Source organism: Haemorhous mexicanus, chromosome 11, assembly GCF_027477595.1.
Source record: "Haemorhous mexicanus isolate bHaeMex1 chromosome 11, bHaeMex1.pri, whole genome shotgun sequence".
NCBI lineage: Eukaryota > Metazoa > Chordata > Aves > Passeriformes > Fringillidae > Haemorhous > Haemorhous mexicanus.
The window spans coordinates 7596252-7619058 of NC_082351.1; the positions used below are offsets into that span (position 1 = coordinate 7596252).

General features: G+C 47.8%; 1 protein-coding gene across 3 annotated transcripts in view; it reads right to left on the minus strand.

The window, feature by feature from the left end:
* The window catches only part of RAD54L2 (RAD54 like 2), a 69023-nt gene that overhangs the window by 3175 nt on the left and 43041 nt on the right, over positions 1 to 22807 (minus strand). For 2 of the 3 annotated variants that reach the window (XM_059856236.1, XM_059856237.1), the window contains 20 exons: positions 18595 to 18793; positions 17052 to 17191; positions 15363 to 15494; positions 14417 to 14649; positions 13758 to 13940; positions 13349 to 13482; positions 12443 to 12639; positions 11576 to 11918; positions 10131 to 10308; positions 9416 to 9667; positions 8736 to 8854; positions 8334 to 8449; positions 7233 to 7332; positions 6700 to 6905; positions 5310 to 5485; positions 4386 to 4582; positions 4077 to 4273; positions 3529 to 3618; positions 2883 to 2975; positions 511 to 2669 (listed from right to left, as the gene is read on the minus strand). In XM_059856236.1, the coding sequence (XP_059712219.1) occupies positions 1681 to 2669; positions 2883 to 2975; positions 3529 to 3618; positions 4077 to 4273; positions 4386 to 4582; positions 5310 to 5485; positions 6700 to 6905; positions 7233 to 7332; positions 8334 to 8449; positions 8736 to 8854; positions 9416 to 9667; positions 10131 to 10308; positions 11576 to 11918; positions 12443 to 12639; positions 13349 to 13482; positions 13758 to 13940; positions 14417 to 14649; positions 15363 to 15494; positions 17052 to 17191; positions 18595 to 18793 (4274 nt within the window). In that variant the 3' untranslated portion in view covers positions 511 to 1680. Of the gene's footprint in view, positions 1 to 510; positions 2670 to 2882; positions 2976 to 3528; positions 3619 to 4076; positions 4274 to 4385; positions 4583 to 5309; positions 5486 to 6699; positions 6906 to 7232; positions 7333 to 8333; positions 8450 to 8735; positions 8855 to 9415; positions 9668 to 10130; positions 10309 to 11575; positions 11919 to 12442; positions 12640 to 13348; positions 13483 to 13757; positions 13941 to 14416; positions 14650 to 15362; positions 15495 to 17051; positions 17192 to 18594; positions 18794 to 22807 lie in introns of those variants that run through there. The other variant, XM_059856238.1, reaches the window with a different exon arrangement.

Consider the following 22807-nt stretch of genomic DNA (forward strand, 5'->3'; position numbering starts at 1 on the left):
GTTCCTGCATTTCAAGTGTCCGTCCCAGTGCAGTCACACACACACGCTCCAAGTCCAGCTGCACCTGGGTATCCCAGCCTCTCCCTAGGAGCCCTGGCCCTGAGAAGCAGCTGGGGTGCTGGCTGGCAGGGCCAGGACCAGGCTCTGCACTCCTGGGGCCGAGCAGGGAGGCTGCTCCCTGAGTGGGGAAAGGCACTTCCCCAGCAAGAGCCCTGTTTTCCCAGCTCCACACACCTCACAGCTCTCCTCCTTCTCACCGGGAATGAGCACAGGAGGCTTCCACATGTGCTCCTCCACCTGCCCCATGACAACAGGATTCCATCTTCCCTCCAGCTGCTCAGCACCCAGAGCAGCTCCTGCTCTGGCAGAATGTCCTGCCGGAACACATCCAGCCGGTGCCACCCGGGTTAGCCACAGGCCACCTCCACAGTAGGCCCTGCTCCTAGGCTAGGCTTTGGTCAACCATCTGCTTCTGTCCCCACACAGACAACCCAACAAGCGACCACTGCATGATGGAGGCCAGCTTTTTATTTTTTTAATATGGAAATTAATTTAAAAGTAGAAAGAAAGACTCCCCCAGACAATAAATATTATGCCTTCATGAAATAAATTAATGTAGAGATTCTGTGCAGGGGAAAGTCTCTCCAGTCACAGATTCAACAGCAACTGGCACTGGTCCAGTGTCCCCTCCCAACCTTCTCCACTGCCTGGTGCTGTTCAGAAGCAGCAGCGAGCCCACCCATCAGTGGATCTGGTGGGCCACAGCAGGGTGAGACGTGGCCTTCACACAGCCTGGCAGGATACAGGGAAGTCAGCAGGATTCCCCTCTGATGGCCACCAAGACATGTGGCATTGCTCCACTCATCTGGCCTAGCACACAGAGGTGGCATCAGACTCACAGGGCCAACCTACCTTGGACAGGACCCTCCAGAAGGGCCTGGGGGAGCCCCCCACCAGAGCCTTGACACAGGAGCCTGCCTGGAGCCCTCCACTCACACTAGTCTCATGTGAATTTGAAGAGGGTGACAAACTGTGGGGTATTTTCTCTTTTTTTTTTTTGTATTTTTTTCTTTTCTTTCTTCTTTTATTTGACATCAATCCCCTCCCTCCCTGCCCCAACATACACAATGTAGATGCCTCCCCACTCCCTCCCCATTAAAAACACTTTGTCCCCAACAAAGGTGGAGTCTGGTGGAGTCACCCCCGGCCCACCCCTCTCGCAGTGAGAGAAGTTCACAGATAAGGCAGTTCATGTGAGAGGGAGCTCAGCCCTGCCAGCGGTCAAGCCCGCACCTCCAGGCCTGAGAAGGGCAGTGACTCACAACACCAAGCCTCCACAGCCAGACAAGACAGAGAACAGAGACAGACAGACAGACAGAGCGTGGGGGGAGGCACTCCTACAGTTTGCATTGCTGCTTCCCTCCTCCCCGGCTCTTGCTCCCCCGGCTCTCAAAGGTCCACTCTATCCCTCTCCCATCTCCCAGCCCCTAATACAATTCTTATCCTTGACAGCTAAAAAACAACAAAACCAAACGAAAAGAACAAAACCACCCCCACGCCACACCCTTCGCATCCTTTTCCACCCACTGCCGTGGCCCAGAGGGAAAATCCTGACTCCCAAAAAGGTCCTGCAATTTTTGCCTCCTGGCGGAGCTGAGACTGAGCAGGAGCTGGGCCTTTTTATTTCCCTGTGATCTCTATGACATCGTCGTCTTTGTCCTCGTCATTAGAGCTGCATCCCACCTCTGGGACCTCCTGGGGTTCAAACTGAGGCACCTGGGACCGAAGGAGACCCCCAGCTGGGTAGCCCGAGTGAGGGGACATGTAGCCAGGGTAGGCAGATGCCATGCTCCTGGGAAGGCTGCTAGGCAAGACGGGGGCTGGGAAAGGAGCGAACATCCTGGGCTCGGGCAGGAGTGACTGCGTGAAGGGAAGCGAGTAATTGGGCAGCACCCCTGCCAGAGAAGGGTTTAGCATGAATGAGGGGACGCTGGCGGTGGCTGAGGTAGCAGCAGAAGAGCTGGCGGTGCCGGCTGTCAGCAGAGGGTCAGTAGTCACAGGGAACACCAGATGAGGGTCTGGGAGTAAATTGGGCAGCTGGTAATAAGAGGAGCCAGTGCCCATGTACAAGGAGTTTCCTGGCTGGGAGGCAAATGGATGGGTTAGGTTGTGGTTTAAAGAGACAGGAGGCATGGTGAACCCACCAGAGACGGGGTACCCGTGTTCGTACGGCTGCGCGGATGACGGCAACTGGCGCTTCTTCTGCTGCCTCCGAGATTGCTCCTCCGGAGCCGACGGCGACGTCGACTTGCGCTTGTTGCCCCGTAAGTCCAACACCGGGTGGGCATCACCGTGCTGGCTGGTGGCTGGCAGGGCCGAGGACACGGAGGGAGCCATGCAGTGAGCCCCCACACGCTGCTCAGCTCCTCGGGCGGTGGCGCCGGGCGCGGTGTCTGTGCGGGCGGCGTGGCCCTGCGGCGCGGTGGTGCTGGGAGAGCTGTGGCGGGACTCGCGCGCGGCCGCCGCCTCCGCGTACTGCTGCAGCTCGCTGATGATCTCGGGGCTGTCGGGGGAGATGGGCCGAGTGAGCTCCTCCGCGCTGGGGAGCTGCGGGGATGAGGCACTGTGTCTGCCATTGCTCGTGGACTCCAGGGAAGAGCTCTGGGAGCCTGCAAACAAGGAGATGGGGCAGGTGAGAAATACCTCAGAGAAAAACCTGCAGGCCAAGAGGCAACAGTGGAAAGGAAGGTGGAAATATCTTGGGGATATGGCAGGGTGAGCTCTAAACACAGACTTGATGGAATACACCAGGGAATGCTGCCCCAGACACTCCAGTAGAAAAGCACATGTGCAAGCCCCACACAGCACCCACAAGCCCCTACCTGAGGCAGCTGTCCGACGGTCTTCATTGCCCTTTGGCTTCCCAGTGGTCCGTATGGCAAAAATCCGACCGTCGCTGGTCCGGATATATGTCCCTGGAACAGAGGCAGGACAACTTCTCATTCAACAACTTCATTACAACTCCAGCCTCAGCTCAGAACCTGGATCTATGAGCCTGCAAGTTTCCTTGGGCAAGAATAGGACAGCAGTGCTGCATAGGCCCAGTGGAGGGCTTTTAGCCCCTTCCTCACCCTCCCCTTTCACTCTTTCAGCTTTCCTAGACTGGAGATCCCCCCAACCAGTGTGTCCCCAGTAGGAAATGTGGAACTTCACACTTGAAACAGTTTGCTCTGGGAGAACCAGGAAGTGTGTGGCTACCTCAGGACTTTCGGTGAGTGTTGTGAGAAGGAAGAAGTGAGCCACAAAGTTCAACAGTTCCTCTCAGGGACAGGAGCAGCCAAAGCTGCAACAGCCATGCAGCATCAGCATACCTAGAGCATGGGCTGCAACAGTCACTGCAAACTCAAGACCTCCTTCCCTTCTTGTTTCTTTTTTTCTCAAGGGATTGATTCATGCCTTTACATCATTTTCTTTGCTAATTAGCACTGGCTAGGACCCTATCCACAAGTCTTAGCAGGACAGAATTACCTTTTGTCCCTCGGATGATGTGGATGCTCTCGCCAGCACTGATTCTAGCTTGTACATCAGTGGATGTATTTGTACCCGGAATCACAATATCTGGCAGTGAGGAGAGAAACAGAATAGTGCCCATTAAACTACATGTCAGCCACAGCCAGGAGAGGGCAGGTGCACCACCAACCCCGTTTTTTGCAGTGCAGTTGTCTCTCCTGTGTGCTGTGCTATAAGCAAGCCCTGGGTTTATTTCTACACAGCATAAGAAGGCAGCAGAGGCCCCAAGGAAGCTAAAGCCATGCTGTCCTAGCACAGCCACTAGCGACAGTATTGCAGGTCCTATCAGGGAAAGTTTACTCCCAACAATCCAGCAGGTCCATGGCTCTTGTATACCTGCAGGGAAAGTCCTCCAGGCACAGAGGAACCACTCTAATGCAGAGAGACAGTATCTTTGCCTCTGATGCCCATCTGCCCATAGCCCACGTGGGCATCTACAACTCACCCTGATCCTCAGTTCACCATGGGCAACATGACCCAACCCACTTTGAGCAGTAGCAACTCACCCGTGGTGGTAACAATCTTCTGCACAAAGACACCAGCTCGCTGTAGATAGTTGATGGGGAAGTTGACTGCAGGGTTGGAACTTGAGGTTGATCCTGCACCACCCATGGGGACATGCCGGGGCATCATTGGAATGGGGGTGGACTGAACTGGGCGGACACTTGCCACTGGTTTGTCTTCACCCTTGAGGGCTGGTCGCCTAGTGAGAGAGGAGGGAGGAGAGTGCAGCACCTGCCCCATAGTGATAAGCATCATCTGCCCCTTCATTTCATGGCTACAGTGTGGGGAGAAGGGAAGGGGCAGGTGCTCACCAGTTCCTCTGGCTAAAGGCAGGGATGCTCGTCAGACTCTGGTCACTGGCTGGGTAATACTGTGCGTAGGACGGCCGGGTGTAGGGGACGGATGCTCGCTTTTCCTCCTCATAGCTCTTCTTGGCTGCTTTCTTCTCTGCCTTGGTCAGCTTGTGCTCCTTCCGGTCGATCAGCAGTGACTCGTGCTGAAAAGGCTCCTGCAACCCCACAGCACCGCGGTTCTGGCACCCACGCACCACAAGAGGGAACCAGCACACCCCCAACGGCAGCGCCTGCTCCTGCCGCAGCCTGTCTCCTTCCCAGGCTGGCAGAGCTGGCCATGGCAAAGCACGAGTGGGGGCACTGCTGTGGATGTGACCAAGGCTCATCTTGAAGGGTGACAGTCAGCTAATGCCATCACCTGCCCAGCCAAGGCCATCACTTACCACCAGCACACAGCAAAACCCAGGAGTTTTGGCCAGGCCAAGAACACAAGTACGGAGCTTGCCACGATGTCACACAGCCCCCAGAGCCCCACAGCACCTGACAAAGGCCCACTCTGCAGCACCACCCTACCAGTGACACTCCTGACAGCACAGGCCAGTGATGCCTGTCCCAGCTTTGGTTTAAAGTCACTCCAGAAAAGAGCTGGCAGCAAGCTGGGATGTTCCACTGCCACCTTCACATCCAATACAAAGTTGAAGAAAGGGGGGCCTGACAACCTGCCCCCAAACCTGTACAGGACAGAGGTGTTTCTAGATGAGAGGAAGATATCACAGGGAAGGGCAGGGATCTTTGTGTCCTCTCTAGAGAATTTTCTGCCTATTCCCACCAGCACCTAGGTGCATCCTTCTTGCCACCATGGCCCCATCACACTGCCAGATTCTTCCAGACCCACTCCTGCATATGCAGGGCAGTGCCAGCAAAGAAACAGGTTAGTCTTACCTTGGTGATGAGGTGAGGATACTTGAGACAGGCTAATTGTAGAACAGACTCCTTCATCTTGCTCGGATTGAGGGAGAGCTGAGCAGGGTCAGATTCTTCTTCCACAAAATGCAGCAGGTTCTCCACCTCCCGTCGAGTGAAGTTCAGCACTGGGTTCAGATCATCCACCACCCGATCTGGAAAAGAGAGCGAATGGAGTGAGCAGACAAGGGAAGAGATCAGCACTGCTTGCCTGTTGCCCTTCCTACACTTCTGTCCTAATACAGCTCCCTCCTTGCAATCTACACAATCCTAAGAAATATTCTGTAAATGTCAGGGCAAGGAGAAAAATCACCATGTTCAGAGCTGAGCCTGTTTGACCAAGTCAGTGTGACAGGGCCTGTGTTCCACACTGCACAGCAAAGCTGTGCAGGTCACCGAGCTCCTGACAAACAGGAACACAAAACTAATTATGGATAGTGTCCCATCTCACGTAAAAAGGCTGTAAACATACACATCCTGGGACAGAACTGCAGCCACGTCAGTATGTGTTCTACCAAAAATCCTACCAAAAAGGCTCAAATTAATAACTATGTACTAAAGTGGAAAGCTCAGAAAAGCAGCCACATTCCATCACTCACAAGAGCCTGAATGTTTTCCTTGAACATTCCCTCCTGCACACAGGTCAAATGGGAGCACATGGAGAAAACACTTCTATCCAGGACTCTCCTGGGAGCCAGGCCAGCTGCCAGGGGACTCCACCTCAAGTGCACAACAGCAAACTGAGCTGATCACACTGGGCTGCTGCCTCTGGAGTTTTGAGCAAAGAAGAACACAGAGCTCTCTTTGGGTCACCACAACCCTCAGCTGCCCATTCTATGAGAGCAGCTTGACAACTGGAACAAGCCAGCACAAAAGATACTTATGGTACAAAGGCAGGTCAGAACCACAATGAATTAATTATTCTTGGCACCTAAGCAGGAACTAACAGTCAAAGGTGTCAATATATGCTTTAGTTTAGCTATTTTAATATATGCTTTAGTTTAGCTTATCTTAAACACCCAGTTTAAGACAAGCAATATCCAGGCAGAAGGGAAAACAGGATGAGCAACCCCCTGTGTCTCCAGTCGGTTGCAGTAACCAGAAGAGGAGCAGGGGAAGTAAATGGCTCAGCAGTGGACTGGGACCACAGTCTTGCTGCAGGATGCTGGCTCTATCACCATGAATTTCTTACAGGATCCCATGTCACTGCCAACTCAAACATCAAACATAGCTCTGGGATGGTGCCTGTTACCTCTTTGTCTGTTTTTCAACCTTGAAAAAAGAAGTTACAAAACCCACAGAAACAGGACTTCCAGAAGCTCAGAGGAGTGAAAGCTGAGAGTGAAATGTTGTGTTCATCCACACTTACCTGACATGCCCTGCTTGGAGATCTGGCGGTCATAGATCTTCTTCTCCAGGGTGTAATCAGACACCAGTCTGTAGATGTGGCACGGCTTCTTCTGCCCGTAGCGGTACACCCGGCACACGGCCTGGGCGTCGTGGCACGGGTTCCAGGAAGCATCAAACACCACCACTCTGTTTGCTCCAATGAGGTTCACACCCAAACACCCAGCACTGGAAAATTAAGGCAAATTTCAAACTGCTGCCCTGGTCAATTTTCAAAACTTCTAGGCAGGGACAACCATCACAGCCAAGAGTCTGTAAAGGGTCTATGAAAAGTTTCCTCCAGTCAAACTTTAAACCCAAGTTTGGTTTCCAAGACTGTTAAGCTGTTGCAGAGGCCTAAGGCTGAAATCCTACATCCCTACGGAATTCAGAAGCAGATGGCACTATCATACCATGGAGAGCATATTAGAGAGGAAGTTAAGAACTGAAAACCCACATGCATCCAGAACATCAGTACGAGTCCTTCCCCATGCCCTTCTGCTCCAGCCAACTCACCGTGTGGACAAAAGGAAGAGCCAAACAGAGGCATTGCTGGGATCATTGAACTGGTTAATCAGCCGTTCCCTTTCCGAGGCAGAGGTGCTGCCATCCAGTCCTGAGAAAGGAATTAAAGATACGTGTAAAAGCTCTGTATGTCTGGAGGATTTCTATCAAAGCAAACCCACTTTCCAAACACTGAGCTTTGAAACTGGTTCCAAACCAATTCAAGTTGTACTCCAGGATCTCAACTGGACCAATCTGTGCCTGTAATATGCCCAAAAAGGCAGGTGTAATGCAGCCAGCCAGGTTGGGACTTGATCAACTGAAAGATCAAGTAAATGTTACTCAAGCTCGTCAAGGCCAGGCCTAGGAGCACTACAACACATCTAGCCCTTTAAGGTTCTGCTTTAGGCAAGGTGGATAGCAAGCAGGAACAATAGGAACAAAGGCCTCATGTATGCAGGAAGCTCCAGGAATCAAGAGAAAGCAAAATTGTAAAGGCTTTGGCAAACCCCCAGAAACTAGACCTGAGCACAGAGAGTGCTGGTGTAAAGGAGTGCAGGGGGTGTTATGTCTCTGTTCTGAGCAGCAGCTTGCTTCTGGCAGCTCTGCAAAAATCAGGAACACCATATCCACCACTCTTCTCAGTCCTGGCCTGCAAAGTAGCCACACAAAGCAACAACCCATACCAGAAAATGATTTAAAGCTGGGGAATAAGGGAGAGGAATTCACAGCCTTAAGCAAGTGAAAGCATTCCACAGTGATTCTGGTTTTGGAAGCAAGATTTAGCAAATAGCCAACAGGAAGCAAAAAGTATCTTTTGCAACTTAAATAAAGCAGTAGTGTGTAAGTGAGATGTCAAAGATGTCTAACATCTTCTAAGTAAGATGTCAAAAGAGGATTTGGAAATTACTGCTTAGCTGCTATCCAACTGACAGTCTTCCAAAACAACTGAAGTAAGAACAGTCTGAAAGAGGCTCATCAGAAGAATGCTTCAGCAGAACATTTTCACACCCAAAGACAACTAAAAGAAGATGGTGGGCAACTTTCAGGAATTAGTCCTTCACATGATCAAACAGTGTCACAACAAAAGAGAGGAGGACTGGATATACTCACTGTAGTAGTTGATGTTTCGGACCCAGTTATGAACTCCTCCGTCTGAGCCTGGAGGACTCGGCATCGGTCTCTTTGCCAAAAACTCTTCAATGACAGATAAGGTGGACAAGCTCTGGCTGCAAAACCAAGATCTCTGCTCAGGAAAAAGTCCCCCAGCAGCAGAAGTGGAGTATCAGAACGCTTCCCCAACCATGACAGTGCTGATGCTGACAGTGCACCCTGTTTGTGCAGCACACCCCTCACTAGTAAGTGTGACAGTGGCAGAAGTATAAAATCCACAGATAAAAATCAAGATTAATACAACAAAGGAGAAAAGGGGAACTGCCACAACATTCATTCTCTGTAAAAAGCTCCTCGTACCAGGGGGGATCCAACTACTCCAGTTGGTGATACTCTGCTTACCTGAAGACCAAGATCTTGTCTCCAAGCTTCACACTTTCCTCAATTAGGTGGAAAAGTAACACCATCTTGGGCGAGTTCTCCAGGACTCCCGTCTGGTAATCACACAAGATGTCTTTGGCCTACCAAGAAATGGAAGACTATTACAGGTGGAGTTGCTCATTCCCTGTTTAGTTGAACAACCCTGTCTCAAGGTGAGAGAAATAAATCATAGCAACGAGGTTATTTACATCCAGTTGCTTGAGGTGACCATGCCACTCCCAACTACTGCTGCTATCTCCCATTCCAGAAGCTCCAAATGACAAACTTCTTCAATGAATAACTGTCCTCTCAACCTCTCATGACTCTTTCATCTCAAGAGCTTTCCTCCATCCTTCTAGATTTACCACCCTCTTATTTAGATCAAACTTCACCCTAGCACCTTTACTTAGAATAACAAAATCCACAGCCTTTTTGGTCAGATGAGAACAATGACATAAGAGTGCTGCCTGCACTTCTACCTCCTGAGAGTCACAAACCCCTCCTAGCACCAAGCAGGTCTGCTTATCAAGATGCTCTGTGGTAAAGAGAATATAGGAGAAACCCACAACTCAAACAGAAGAGTCTTCTCTTTGCTCTGCTTCAGAAAACTGTCCAGTCTTTCAGACTCTCCAAATGAAGAGTTTTCCAGCAGTGACACTCACCCACTCATAAGTTACGACCTGATTTGCTCTCTCCTGGAAAGGGTTGAAGCCAACACTCTGGAGGAACTTGCTATTAGTAGCTTCTCCAACTGGTGATGCCAAAGCATTACTTTCTGTTTTAACTTTAATTCCCTGAGGCTGGCAGCGGGAATTAGTGCTTGCTGTGCTAAGGTCATCCACATCCAAATCCTGCTCGTTTGCCAGATTCTCCTTCTGCAGAGCTTCATACAACACATCTGGATGGTTCCAGATCTGAAGGGATAAAGAAAGGAAGTGGTTAGACCTGCACTGGTCTGCTACTTGCCAATGATTGTGACCTGAAAGCTATCACAGCTATTCAAAGGAAAGAACTAATACTTCTTCTGGCTCTCATATCTTTAAAGGTGTCCAATTGTTTCCTCGAGGACAAACCAAGAGGTCACTGTGCCCCCCACACAGCACGAAGGCAGAGAAAGCTGCCTGCTTGCACTAAGTAGGTACAGTTATGCAGGTTAAGGTATCAGCCCAGATTGTTTCAGCTGATGCCACCAGGTTTCTTGCACAGTTTGAAAGAGATATTTTAACATCCCGGCATCCCAGATAACAATACTGTTGAACCACTGCAGAGCACTCTGGGTAGAGGTGATGTCCCTGGCCAACCACCTCCTCTTTTGACTTATATTCCCTTTTCCCCAACAGATTAGAATCTTTCTTTGCATCTTCTGTCAAAACATACCTTACAACAGACACAGAAAGCTTTGAGTGGGTTCAGCCCCAGCCAGCCGCTGTTGCCTGCATCCCGGAACCGGTTCATGAACTCCGTGTAAAGGGCCCGCTGGATCTTGGACAGACGTACCAGAATGACATGCTCTTCCTTAGATGGGAGCTGAACCTTCAGCACGTTGTGGCCTCGCCTGTAGAGGAAATAAGAAGAGTGAGATAAATATAGGGGAAGGGAATTTCCCATTATGATCTCCCTGTGGCTGCCTGTAGGGAAAGATTTTGACTTCTTGCCCACTCAGCTGCAGGGAGAAGGACCTCTAAATTGTATGTTCCTCTAATGCATGACACTTCTGAGATACTCTCCCTGCAGCCAAATACCAATTGTAAACACAATTAAAAAGATCTCAAACATTACAATCTTCTAGCACAGGTCACAGAGTTAAGAGGGTGATGAAAGTCCTGTTTTCCATGGTAGCTGAAAACCAGAATCAAGACGTAAAATCTATTTTCAGCTCTACCAATGATTAAGACACTCCAGACCAGCATCCTAGAATCCTCATCTGAGAAAAAAATGCTGATTTTTTTCCAGAATGGTGGAGTCACTATGATTTTCCTTAACACTTTCACGAAACACTTTCAGATTCTAAGACAAGGATGTAGAAAACACACACCCAAACTGGCTGTTAAGCCATCAAAACAAACCTGAGGTCACTCCAGGGCAGTTTGAGGTGTAGTTCTCTGGAGTCTGTGGTACCAAAGCAAACCAACTTTACAGTGTGGCCAGCAAGCCAGGGCAGTGAGCCTCTCCCTGTACTCAGCATTGGTGAGGCCCCACCTTAAATCCTGGGTTCTGTTTTGGGTCCCTCACTACAAGACAGTGAGGAGTTGGAGCATGCCCAGATTCAGGCAACAGAGCTGGGGAAGGGTCTGGAGCACAAATCTGACAAGGAACAGCTGAGGGGGATCAGCCTGCAGTAAAGGAGGCTTTGGGGGAACCTCTCCACAGGTCTCCACAAGTACCTGGTTATATCCAGGAAAGGAACAGTCTCTTCTCCCAGATAACAAGAGAAGAGAAATGGCAAGAGAAAATGGGATGAGAGAAAATGGCTTCATATTGTTCTGGGGAGGTTTAGATCTAATATTAGAAAAAATTTCTTCCTAGAAAGTGTGGTCAGACATTGGAACAGGCTGTTCAGAGAAGTGGTGGAGTCACCAATCCTGGAGAGATTTAAAAGACTCGTAGGTGTGGCACCTGGGGACAAGCTTTAGTGGTGGCTGTGCTGGGTTAACGGTTGGCCTTGAAGATCTTACAGGTATTTTCCAACCTAAACGATTCCATGATTTTATAAGGCATCAAGATTTAGTTGCACTGCACAGACTCAGCAAACGAGCCAGGTAACTTGTGATGAAGGAGCTGTGTGCATGGGCGACACCCCTGAGAGCTGCCCTTGGACTCACCGCTGCACGAAGCCCTCCAGCAGGCTGTGCAGGACGTGGCTGCGGTAGCGCATCAGCCGCACGTCCTGGGGGGTGCTGTCGATGCACTGCCCGTTCAGGATGGGCCGCTCAAACATGTTACTGAACTCCTGCCGCGAGCCCAGGAAGTCAGGCCGGACAAAGTCCACCATGCACCAGTACTCGATGAGGTTGTTCTGCAGCGGGTACCCGGTCAGCACCACCCGCCGGCGCGAGCGGATGTTCTTCAGCGCCTGGGAAGTGCTGGCATGGCAGTTCTTTATCCGGTGTCCTTCGTCACAAATAACCACATCTGGGCCGGGGCGAGACAAAGCCTTCTCGATCCCTGAGGACAAGGGACATTAAGTGTTTGTTAGAGATGAACAAGAAAAAGTTCTGGTTTTATAAGGTCACCAGCTACACAATAGAGGGGTATTTCTGAAAGACAAAAAGCAGTATCCATAGGTGCAGAAAGCAAAGCTGATGCAGGAGATAACATTTGACTAGGCAGTAGTTCTGATTTAGCAAAATGTGGTAATGAGCAAACAGGACTGTCCCTTGATTTCTGTTCAGTGACGTGCATTGCATCAAGTTGGGTGTCTTGCATCAAATCAGTGGCAAATCTTACAATGACAAATCCCAGAGTTCAGTGTACTGAATTCCACACTTACTTGGAGCTCTTTCAAGAAATTAAAGACTCAGACAAAGCTCAACAACCTTCTGCCTCCAAAGACACAATCCAGCCCAGCAAAGCTTTATCATGTCAGTGATACTAAAAGCAAGTTATAGGTTGTTTCCCTGTGATGCCACAGCTGACAGCCAGCTGGACAGCAGGGTCACACTCTCCCCTCTTGAGGGCTGACTTCCCACCTTTCAGAAGCTCCTGCTGCCGGTCTTCCTCATCCAAGTCAATAATGACAGGGCCAGTTTGTTTCTTTGTTCTCTTCTTCCTGCCAGTGGCAAAGGACTTCTTCAGTGAGAGGAGACGGTACATCTCATATCCCATCAGCAGCACACCACCTTCTGTCACCCAGTCATTCACCACCTTTGCTCGTGCAGCTGTCGTCCTGCAAAATAACCAAATAAACTTAAGCTTTACTCCAATTTCAGGTTGAATCACTGGATTGGAGTCTGCTGAGAAGAAATACCCATTCAATGGGTATTTTAAAGCATTTTTCTCACATCAAACCAGATGGAGGTTTACAATGAAATTTCTTTAGGAAACAAACAGATACACAAGGGGGAAAAAAGCCTTTTATGTGCCATGAAGCAGGACTGAGAATGACAAATCCTTACAGGAAGTGACGTGTAGAAGTTTGTCATGCACAAAAGCATATAGAACTCAAGAGTTCCCTTTTTATAGAGCTGCCGAGTTTGCCTCTGCAAAAACCATTTGCAGAACAAGCTGCCAGTGCACATGGCTGTAATCTTCCAGTTGTTTATCCCCTGTTGTCTCCTTCAATGCTCCTGTCACCCAGGCTTCCTTTCCTTCCAGCCTGCTCAGAATTGGTTCAGATCAAGACACTCTTCACTCAGTCCACCATAGTACATCAGATCCTGGCCAACAGTAAATACATGGCTGAAGCAGCATCAGAAGATTCAAATATATCTCACCCAGAAGGTGAAGACATCAACAGGGCTGGTGTATAGACACAGCTAATGAACTGAGAATTCCCCAGGACCACTGCACTGCCCTGATCCATGCAAGGAAAATGACCCAGGAAGAAGCAGAGGCCCCTGAGCCAAGAGCTCAGAAAAGCTTTGACTGTCACCTACTTGTGTTCATCATTCAGGATGTGGACTTTGAAGGTGCGGGGCTGGACCTCTTTGGAGTTATAATCAGCAGGAAGGTTTTCAGGTGCTGGGAGCCACATGTTGAACTCTGCTAGCCAGTTTTGAAGCGTATTCACCTGAAAAAGTTAGCCATGGAAGAATTAAAAACCCAATTGAGTCACTTGGGATTTTTAAGATTAAAAGTGAGATTAGGGAATGACACCCAGTGTGCCCAGATGGAAGCAGCAGCTCACAGCATGCAAATTCAGGAGCGCAGGGAATGATAGAGGGGGAAGAGCAGCAAGGATGTGATAAAGCTTGATGAGTGATGGGACTCTAATCAACCTTCTCTATGCAAAGAAAGAAGCAGTGTAGGGAAGCCCTTCAGCCAGCCCTTCATGTGGCTACTTACAGGTACAATGGCAAGAACAGTCTTTGCCTCCGTGTGCCGAAAAAGTACATCCAAGAAAGAGATCACCTGTATGGTCTTGCCCAGGCCCATGCTATGTGCTAAAATACACCCAAACCCACTGCTGGTTTTAAATCTCTCCAAGGACTCAACCAAGTTGTCATAAAGGAATCGGATTCCACCAATCTAGGCAGAAAAGTAGAAAAAGTGTTAGAATGGCGGCAGACAAAAAAGCCCAAAATGGGTAAGGATTTACAGAGTGCATGAGGACCATGAAAATGTAAAGGGCATATTTCAAGCTCATAAAATTACTCTAATCTAGGGAAAACTCAGTATTTTTAGATGTTCATAGAATTTCTTGAGACTTTATCAATAAATCAAAATTAACTTGTAGCCAGAGGATCTGAATTGCAGTTGATTAGTTTGTTTATAAATATTATTTTATTTTTAAAAGTTCATCTAAATATACAAAGGTCTGATAGTAACAGCAGCTGAAGTTATACAGAGCCTTGGCCATCCTCTAGATCAGTTTTATCATTTGACTGTGCACAACAGTCACCACCACAACCAGATTGGTCACAGGGCTCACCAAAGAAGTTCTGCTGAGATTCCCAGGCAAGCTTGCCTGAATTCATTGCATTTTCATGGCTAACAAAGCCTACCTGATGAGGTTTCACTGCACGTGCAAGCTGGGGAGCCAGGAAAATGTCCTCCTCATTTGGTGGATGATTGATGTTGACAATGACTTGCCCCAGAGCATCTGACTGATTTAAGGCATCATTCACATGAGAGCCACTGCTCTCTTCGCTGCCATCCTCCTCCCCCTCATTGCCAGAGTCACTGCTGTCCACAATTTGGAGGGCATCATCCTCTCCTGAGCTCAGCTCAATCACTTCTGCAAAGCAACCAAAACAGGAGAGAACAACGACAAAGTTAACTTGATGTCAGGGTTTATCCTGAATGGAAAAAACCCATCAGGAAATAAGGCTACCCCTCAGCTTTTGCAATTCCACCCTGGCCTAATGACGTATCCTGAACAAGCAGGCATGATACAGGCACACACCACGCCCCTCACACCGGCATATGAAAGCTTCCAGGGCTTCCAAATGTTTCAGGGAACATTAACTTGGGCTGATCCAAAGAGAACATGAGACAGTTTCTAGGAGTGTTTTACATTCTCTTCCTAATTCCCAAGCCCAGACATTAATTTTATTGATTGATATAACGTCTAAGGATCACCAAGGAGTCCGGTTGAATCCATTTGGGACAAGGGACACAAAACCACTTCCAGCTGCAGATCTGAATACTTAGATGCTCCTTTTACACGCAGCAAATGGTGCCACATCTCCTGTAAGCATTCTTCAGCAATGCACTGGGCAAAATTAAGCGCATTTATAAAGCAGAAATTCACAAGAGGGCCTGACAGGCCATTTTATAAATGTCATTTTAGGACTTACAGGCCAGAACTGCCCATATAATTGGAAACCAATAGGCCTACAAAAGTCTGAAGTGATTCACCACTGGAGCATCTGACCAGATGAAAACAGACTTGTGGCTGAATAAACAGCATATTGTGAAAAGAGCAGGCTGAGGCAATTGGTCACTTACCATCTTTAATGCTATTTTTTCCTTTAGTATCATCTTCACTGCCACTGCTGGTACTGTCGAGGCAGATCACTTCCTCAGCCAGGACCTGAGGGGGGAGCTGGGTCGCCTCTGCTGTTCTGAAAACGATGTCCTCTACAAACATAAATTACAAACAATAAGTAATTCATAATAATGGGGAAGGAGACAAAACTGTTCAGAAACCAGACAGTATTTCCTTCCACTTTAGCTCCAATAACTTAGTCCTGGAATTTTCCATAACAGACTCTCACTGTCTACAATTCTGCTATGACTCAGCTTCCTGGGTCACAATCTCCTCCATTCCCAATATGCTGAAACAATAGCCAATTGCTGATGGCACCCTGTTTCATGCCCTGACTGGGCACAGTGACCATGCAACATGCTAAAGCCCTTTGTTTCTCTTTTTTTTTTGGTCTCAGTAAAAACTGTTTCATCCAGCAGAGAAAGTACCAACTGCTGAAGGGATAATAACTGCTCTTTGTTAGTAGGGACACTGTAATAATTACATCCCACATATCATAAACAACTTTTGCTGATCAAGAGCATTTGTTTGTATGTTTTTAGTGCTGCCATGTGGAGGAGAGGCTAATGGGGCCAAACAGCATCACTGAAGTGACACAGCAAGCATTGACATTCTTCTGGGGTTGAACCTACTCTGTGTAAGCCAAAGTGTTTTAAACAGCTTATTCCTTCTCCCACATGTGAAAGTGTTTTTAACACTTGCACATAAGGGAAAATATCTATTTCTTCAAGAGGCAAGGCCAACTCAAGAATTACTTACCCTTGCCCAACATCCAGCTGCACTTCTCTGCCCTTTGCACCTTTTGAAGCTGTGCTATAAACTAAATCACCAAAATGATCCAGATTGGGAAACAATGCAAGGTGACATATTCACCCAAAGACATGAGTGGTGCTTAACCATTTATACTGTCTGCAACTCACTGCTTGCCAAAACATGCAAGGAAGGCCAAGGTTACATCACCAACATATGTGCAGCAAGTCTATTGTTCCACTATCCCCAGTATCAGACACATGTGTCACCAGACCATTCCCAGGACAAACAGGATCTGGCATTTCTGCCAAGCCTGTTGATTTAAGCTCCCATACCAGCTGGAAAGACAAGAGAGATCTGTTTCAGCATCCCCCTACACACACTTGATGTGCGTCAAAATATCTTCAACAAACATTACCTGGCACCTTTCACCAAGCAGCCACTGTATCCTTATTAGAAAACAAGGGCAGAAGTGGAACTGCCTACACCAAACCTACAAGTGGTTTGGAACTGCTGTTCCAAGAGTTTACACTTGAAAGTCCAAGTACAGCATAGAACCACAGAATTTGGGGTTGGAAGGACCCTTCAAAGGTCATCTAGTCCAACCCCTCTACACCAAACAGGGATATCTTCAGCTACACCTGGTTGCTCAAAGCCCAATCCACCCTGACCTTGAATGTTTCCAGGAGTGGGGCATTTACCACATCTCTGCATAACCTGTGCCAGTGTTTCAGTACCCTCAATGTAAAGCATTTCTTCCTTGTATCTAGCTTGAATCTACCTTCCTTTAGGTCAAAACCATTGCCCCTTGTCCTATCATGGACAAGCATGGCACTACCTTCTTCATTCAGCATCTATCCTTAAAACTCTTGCTTTGGCTGGCATCTCCCAGTGCTTACCAGGAAGAAACTCCAGGGGAACAGTTGGTATAGAGGCTGGATAATCCTTCCGCTGCTGCTCAAGCCGTTTCCTTCTCTCCAACTCTTCCTGCTGGGCTGCCTTGGTCACGGCTTCCAGTTGGTCCTCACGCAACAGCTTTCTGAACACAGGGGCAAACGGGACTTGGTTACCCTCCATTTCTTCCAAAAATATGAACAGCTGCACAGCTGCTGCAAAGAGGACTGACAAACTCCAGGTATTCTGTCAGCCACATAGAGTAGGAACATCATCCCCCAAAAGATATGGGCAAATTCTACAGCTATTTCAGCACTACAGATAACACTACTATCACTCAAGAAAAAGACAAAAGTTCAACAGAAACAAAATAATGAAAGGAGGAAAGAGGTAAGTGAGTAAGCACATACTTAAACTAGGTTACCAGAGACTAGTTCTTCTGCTTGCAAGGGTGTTTTTTATTGATACGCAGTTTATAAACACAAAATGCACTAAGTCATGCAAAGAAGATATGTGGGAAGAAAATGCATCAAATCGCCCACAAAAAGTCATCACCCCGATTCTCTTCTGAAAGCATTTTGAGGAGCTAGGATCTCTCATTGTTTTAACAATTGTTTCAAGGCATTCTCTCAAAGCACCTTCCCTCTACAGGTAATTTTATTTACTTCCAGAAGTTGCTTTTCCCCCGCTTCAGTGTCATATGCCCAGTCCTGGAAATGAAGGTGCTTTTGCCAGATAAGAGGTGCAGTACAGGCAGTGGTAAAATCTAGCTTCCTCAAACTAGCCTTTAAAACCACTCAACCCCACACTTCATGGACATCTCCTTCATCCTAATGAAGTCCCATTTTTCAAGGCCTATTCAATGCTTATTTCTTCAGCTTTAAGAAAATCAATCTGCACCAGTTTAAATAGGAACCAAAGACCACCAGCACAGGCATGAGAGCCACTTGCTGCCACAGGAGTTCCTGCTCCATTAGCCCTCCTCTGGGCTTATAAAATTCCCTTGAACAAAATTTCATAGTGATTTACTACCTCACAACCTGTCCCAGATTATGTGGTGAATTACACAATAAAATAACTACTGCTTTATAAAATCCAGGTGAAACTGACTTCCAACATTTCAGTCGCTAGTCATAGCATCAGCATTTCTGTCAACAACTACCCAGGATAGTACAGGAAAGGACTGTATTTTAGGCTGTTTGCAATAGGATTCACCTCAGCAAATATCTGAAACTGCTATTTACTTAATGGTGGTACTGTTTTTCAATTACATCTCTCAAAAGACAGCAGCAATTACACAATTTTTGCAATATATTCCATAACCAAATATTCACTCCTCTGAAATACCAAACAAGTCTGCACCCACATGCAGCACTCCAGTCTGAGATCACTCTACTCCCACTGGTGAAATCCTAAGGTTTTGGAAAAGAAAAACCATCTGGTTTGCCAGCAGTGGCACAATGTAGCTCAGAAGCAAAGTGCAGAGATTCTGTTTTCACCACCATATGTGACCCGAGCTCTTTCTGTCCTGCTGCTGCTGCTGCTTACCTTATGTTCCTCCGCATGTGAGACGGTTTCTGAGCCCTCTTCTTTTTGGTGTCCTCAGAGGCCAGGCTCTTGTGCTGGTTCTGCAAGAGTTGCTCTGCCCGCTCGCTCTGAGATGAGGTAGTTGAAGTCGAGCGCTGCCACTCTCCATCCTCCGCGTGCTCCGCATGGTCACCGCCGAACACGGCTTCCTGGGGTTGGTCTGCAAGGGGAAGAACATGGCATGGGAACAGCTGGGCCAGCCTGGCAGCTGGCTCTTCCACGAGCAAGCAGCAGGGTTTGAGCTGAACAGGAACTGACAAGCCCTACTCTCACTCATTTGCAAGCATGTCACTCTGAGGGTCAAAACTGGGGTCCTTTCTGATAGTCAAAGGGAGTTAAAAAGTTTTACAGTGAAGGATGTGTCCCTAGTGAAAGCCAAGACTAACACCCCTCAACACAGCCCAAAAGTGTCCTGACAAAAAACCACGGCAAATTATTTAGGTCCATGTGGAGCACTTGCTATACCAAGAGTCTGTTTTTCTATGTGGGCCTGATAAGCTCTGATTAAAACCAGGAAATGAATCTCTTTTTCTTTGTTTCACATCATTCAAGTAGGGCAGAAATTTCCATCTATATGACACCTGTGTAACCATCTCCCAAGTCAACAGAACACAGTATGTAAAAGGTTATCTGGTTCAAACACTGGGTCATGGCTCAGCAAGCAGCTCAGTGGTTTTAGCATCAGGCTTCTCTCTCATCGTTTAAATGGTAATTTCCAACAAGGTTTTCGTCAAACAAAATGTAAGTGGCAATATTCTTCCTACACTGTAAATCACATGCATTCCTTTTTCTCTTCATTCTCTGATTTTCAGACTTCCATTTGTGCCTGATTCCACTCCTAAAGCACAATGTGAAATGACAGCTTGTTCTGTGTGACACTTGGCTCTTCAACAGGCTGCCAGTGACCAAGCTAATGCTTCCCGAGCAAAGAAAGGAAATGTTTCTGTTCAAAAGCTTCCCTTGAAGCAAACTGTTTCTGACAAGCGTTGTAATAGCTTCTTTGAAGCATCTTGTCCCCTTGTGTCAGGCAAAGAGATACCCTGAACTTCATCTTGTAATCAGCTTTCTTGCTTACATTGTGTATCTGAGCTAATGACTGAACTGAAATGACACTTAGACAGAACTTTGAAGGAAAGAAGACATCAGTGCAGAGGAATGTGGCAGATGAAGTAATACAGAACCAACAAGCATCACATTGTGACTCTGAGGGATCTGGAGACAGAGAGCATTCCTCCTCAAAATACTGGGAGCTTAAATGAAGGGTGCTTCAGTACAGCACATTGCACCTACAGCTGTCATGTTGATATGCCCATTAAATTAACCTTATCTCCCGCATCACATCTTAAAATTGAGATGACAAGAAGTAGATTCACACCTTGTTCAAAAGCACCAACTTTGCAAACTTTCTCTCCAGACATCCCACCAGACCCACCCCAGCATTTGCTGCAAGTCTATGTCAGAACAGATTTAGGACTTCAGAGCTCTGCCCACCATGGACCAGTACTGGCAGAGCAGCTCAAACCTTTCTGTGAATATCTGTCTCTGCAAGCCCTACACATACTGGAAAACCAGGTATCCACAGTTTACAGGATGGAACAGATCTCATGATGACTGCAAGGAGAGTTATACATATGAAGATAAAGGCAAAGGTGTTCACTGCTACAATCACAGGAGTTCTCCTACCACAGCCAAGGTCTTTGAGCCCTGTTCTCCCTCCATGCCTCCTTAGACTTTCAAGCTCAGATATCAACCATCAGCTCACTTGCAGAGAGAGAACTGTGCTGGGAATAAACCCAGTTTCTCAGGCTGCCCAGACAACAACTCTGCTATATGAGCTACAGACACATTTTAGTCACATTACCTGCAGTTCTTCAGCACTGTTTTCTTCCCCCCACCCCTCTTGACTCCTGGTTATATAACTAGATCAAAAGATTGGATGAAATAGGGCAAAGGGAAGCAGGGAGGCTGCACACGTGATCACATGCTCCGGGATGAGTCATTAAACCGGAGACAAACACTGCCATGGTTACACTGCTGCCACCTCACCCTGGGCCCGAGGACCTTGACAAGGCACCAGAGAGCACAAAGCCATGCTTGTTTGGAAGAGGAAGCGCTTCCCTCCCCACACTCCAGCAACTGCCCACGTCACCTCCTCCAGCAGCCAACCTGCCACCTGCACTGTGCCAGGCCAGGGTGTCTTCAGGACAAGGTTCATAATAGCAAAACCTAAAGGCTCAGGAGCCCAAATTATTATGTCTCCTCTATTTTTGCAGATGTGTTCTGCAATCCCTATGTAGACTCATTCCATATCTGCATTTTACCTTTTCTTTCCTCTTAATGAAATGCAATAGGAGCTCTGGTCAAACCTACACACAGCTGGATCAGATAGAGTTTTTAAAATATAATTTTCATCTGACCAGGAGCCTGAAGCCCAAAATTTGATGATAAATTTGGTCCCGCACTGGTACAAGCCCTCATCTGCCACAGCCACGTCTGCTCAGGCTGGTGTTTGTCCTGCCAATATAAGTTCTGAGGTGAGGAACACAATCTGTGCCTCAGCCCACATTCCTGACACATATGCATCAAGAGAGCTCTTCCATGCTAGCAACAGCTCCAAACATCTCACTGATTCAGCTGCAGTGGGATTCAGGGGACAGCCAGCTTCCCAAAGGCTGCTCCTATCCTTGCCACCACCACGAATAAAGCTTTACACAAAATTTAACTAACACAATGATAAAATCACAAGTCTAACCTTGCAACAGCTCCCACAACACCTGTGGCATGAGCTGGCAGTTACAAGTAGGAATTGTTTTGCTGCTGCTTTGTATTAAACTCCTGATTATGTGCACAGCCTAAACCTAACCCAGATGAAAAGCACAGCTCCCTGCTGCAGTCATGTGGCTGCTCTCCAATTTGGTGAGCTCCAAGCTGTGTAAATGGGACCCACACTGGGACAGAAACACATTAAGAAACAATAACTACACACACTAACACCTATTTTGTATAAGAACAGGTCTGATCTTGGGTCGGAGGGAGTGTGGGAACAGCCTTGTTGAACAGGTCCCATCAGGTAATCAATGGAATAATCCTGCCCCAATTTTGCCAAACCTACATAAACAACAGAAATGCAATTATGGTTTTGTAACAGGAGCTCAACACACTACCCTGACGTGGTTATACAAGTAGCCTTTTACACAACACAAAAATTCATCAGCCACGTTTGCATGTTGACAACTGTCTGATCATGCTGGAGCTGCTGTGCACTCTAGGAAGAGCTGGGCACCTATTCACATTGCCTGCCTGAGAAGAGCATTGCTACCAGCCTGGAGGTGACAACCCAGCACAGCCCTGCACAGCAAGATGAGCCACATCAGAAAAAGCAGGCCCAAGTCTGCCCAGCAGAAGACAGCCAGGTGTGGTTGTTGGCAAGGGTGTAAACTGATCCCATGGTTACATGCTGGGGGCACCAAGAATCACCTGTCCACACCAGCTTTGTTCCATGTTTTGCACTGTCCTGACCAGATCTACAAAGAGGATCTCCCAAGAGAAGTGGTAGTAGCATCAATGCAGCTTGTCCTTCAGGTGGGTTATAGCTCTCTGTCTGAGAAATCCCCAAACAGTTCCCAGTGGTTATGGACACCTGCACAGACCCAGGCACTCTGTCCTGCAAGGTACCCTGGATGCCAAGAGGGGCACGACTATCCTTTCTCATGCACTTTAGAGGTGTGAAATGTGCCTGCACTTTCAAAACCCAACAGACCTGGTTACAGCACGGCTCTGGTTTGTGCTGCAGGCCAGAGGTTGTCAGTTCTCTTTGCTCAATAAGCAGCAGCAAGCACCACCTCCAGATGTACATACAAACAGGAGGAGGTGTTTGTTTTCTCAACCAACACTCGCGTGTCACAGTGTTACAGTTTAGAAGTCTCTGTAAGAGAGTCGTGACTGCTGTGTGTAATGCTGCTTCATATGCTCCCTATGTGGTGTGACTGCCAGAGCTGTCCCTAAACACTGCACACAGCTGTGACTCATGATGTGTAACACAGCAAAAGATCTGTCCTGCAGTCAGGCACCTCCTATTGCAGCCAAGCTCACCTCATCACCTTCTCAAACTTCTGTTACAACAGCACAGGATTCAGTCTGGAGAATATTCTCTAGATCATCAATTCAGCAGTGA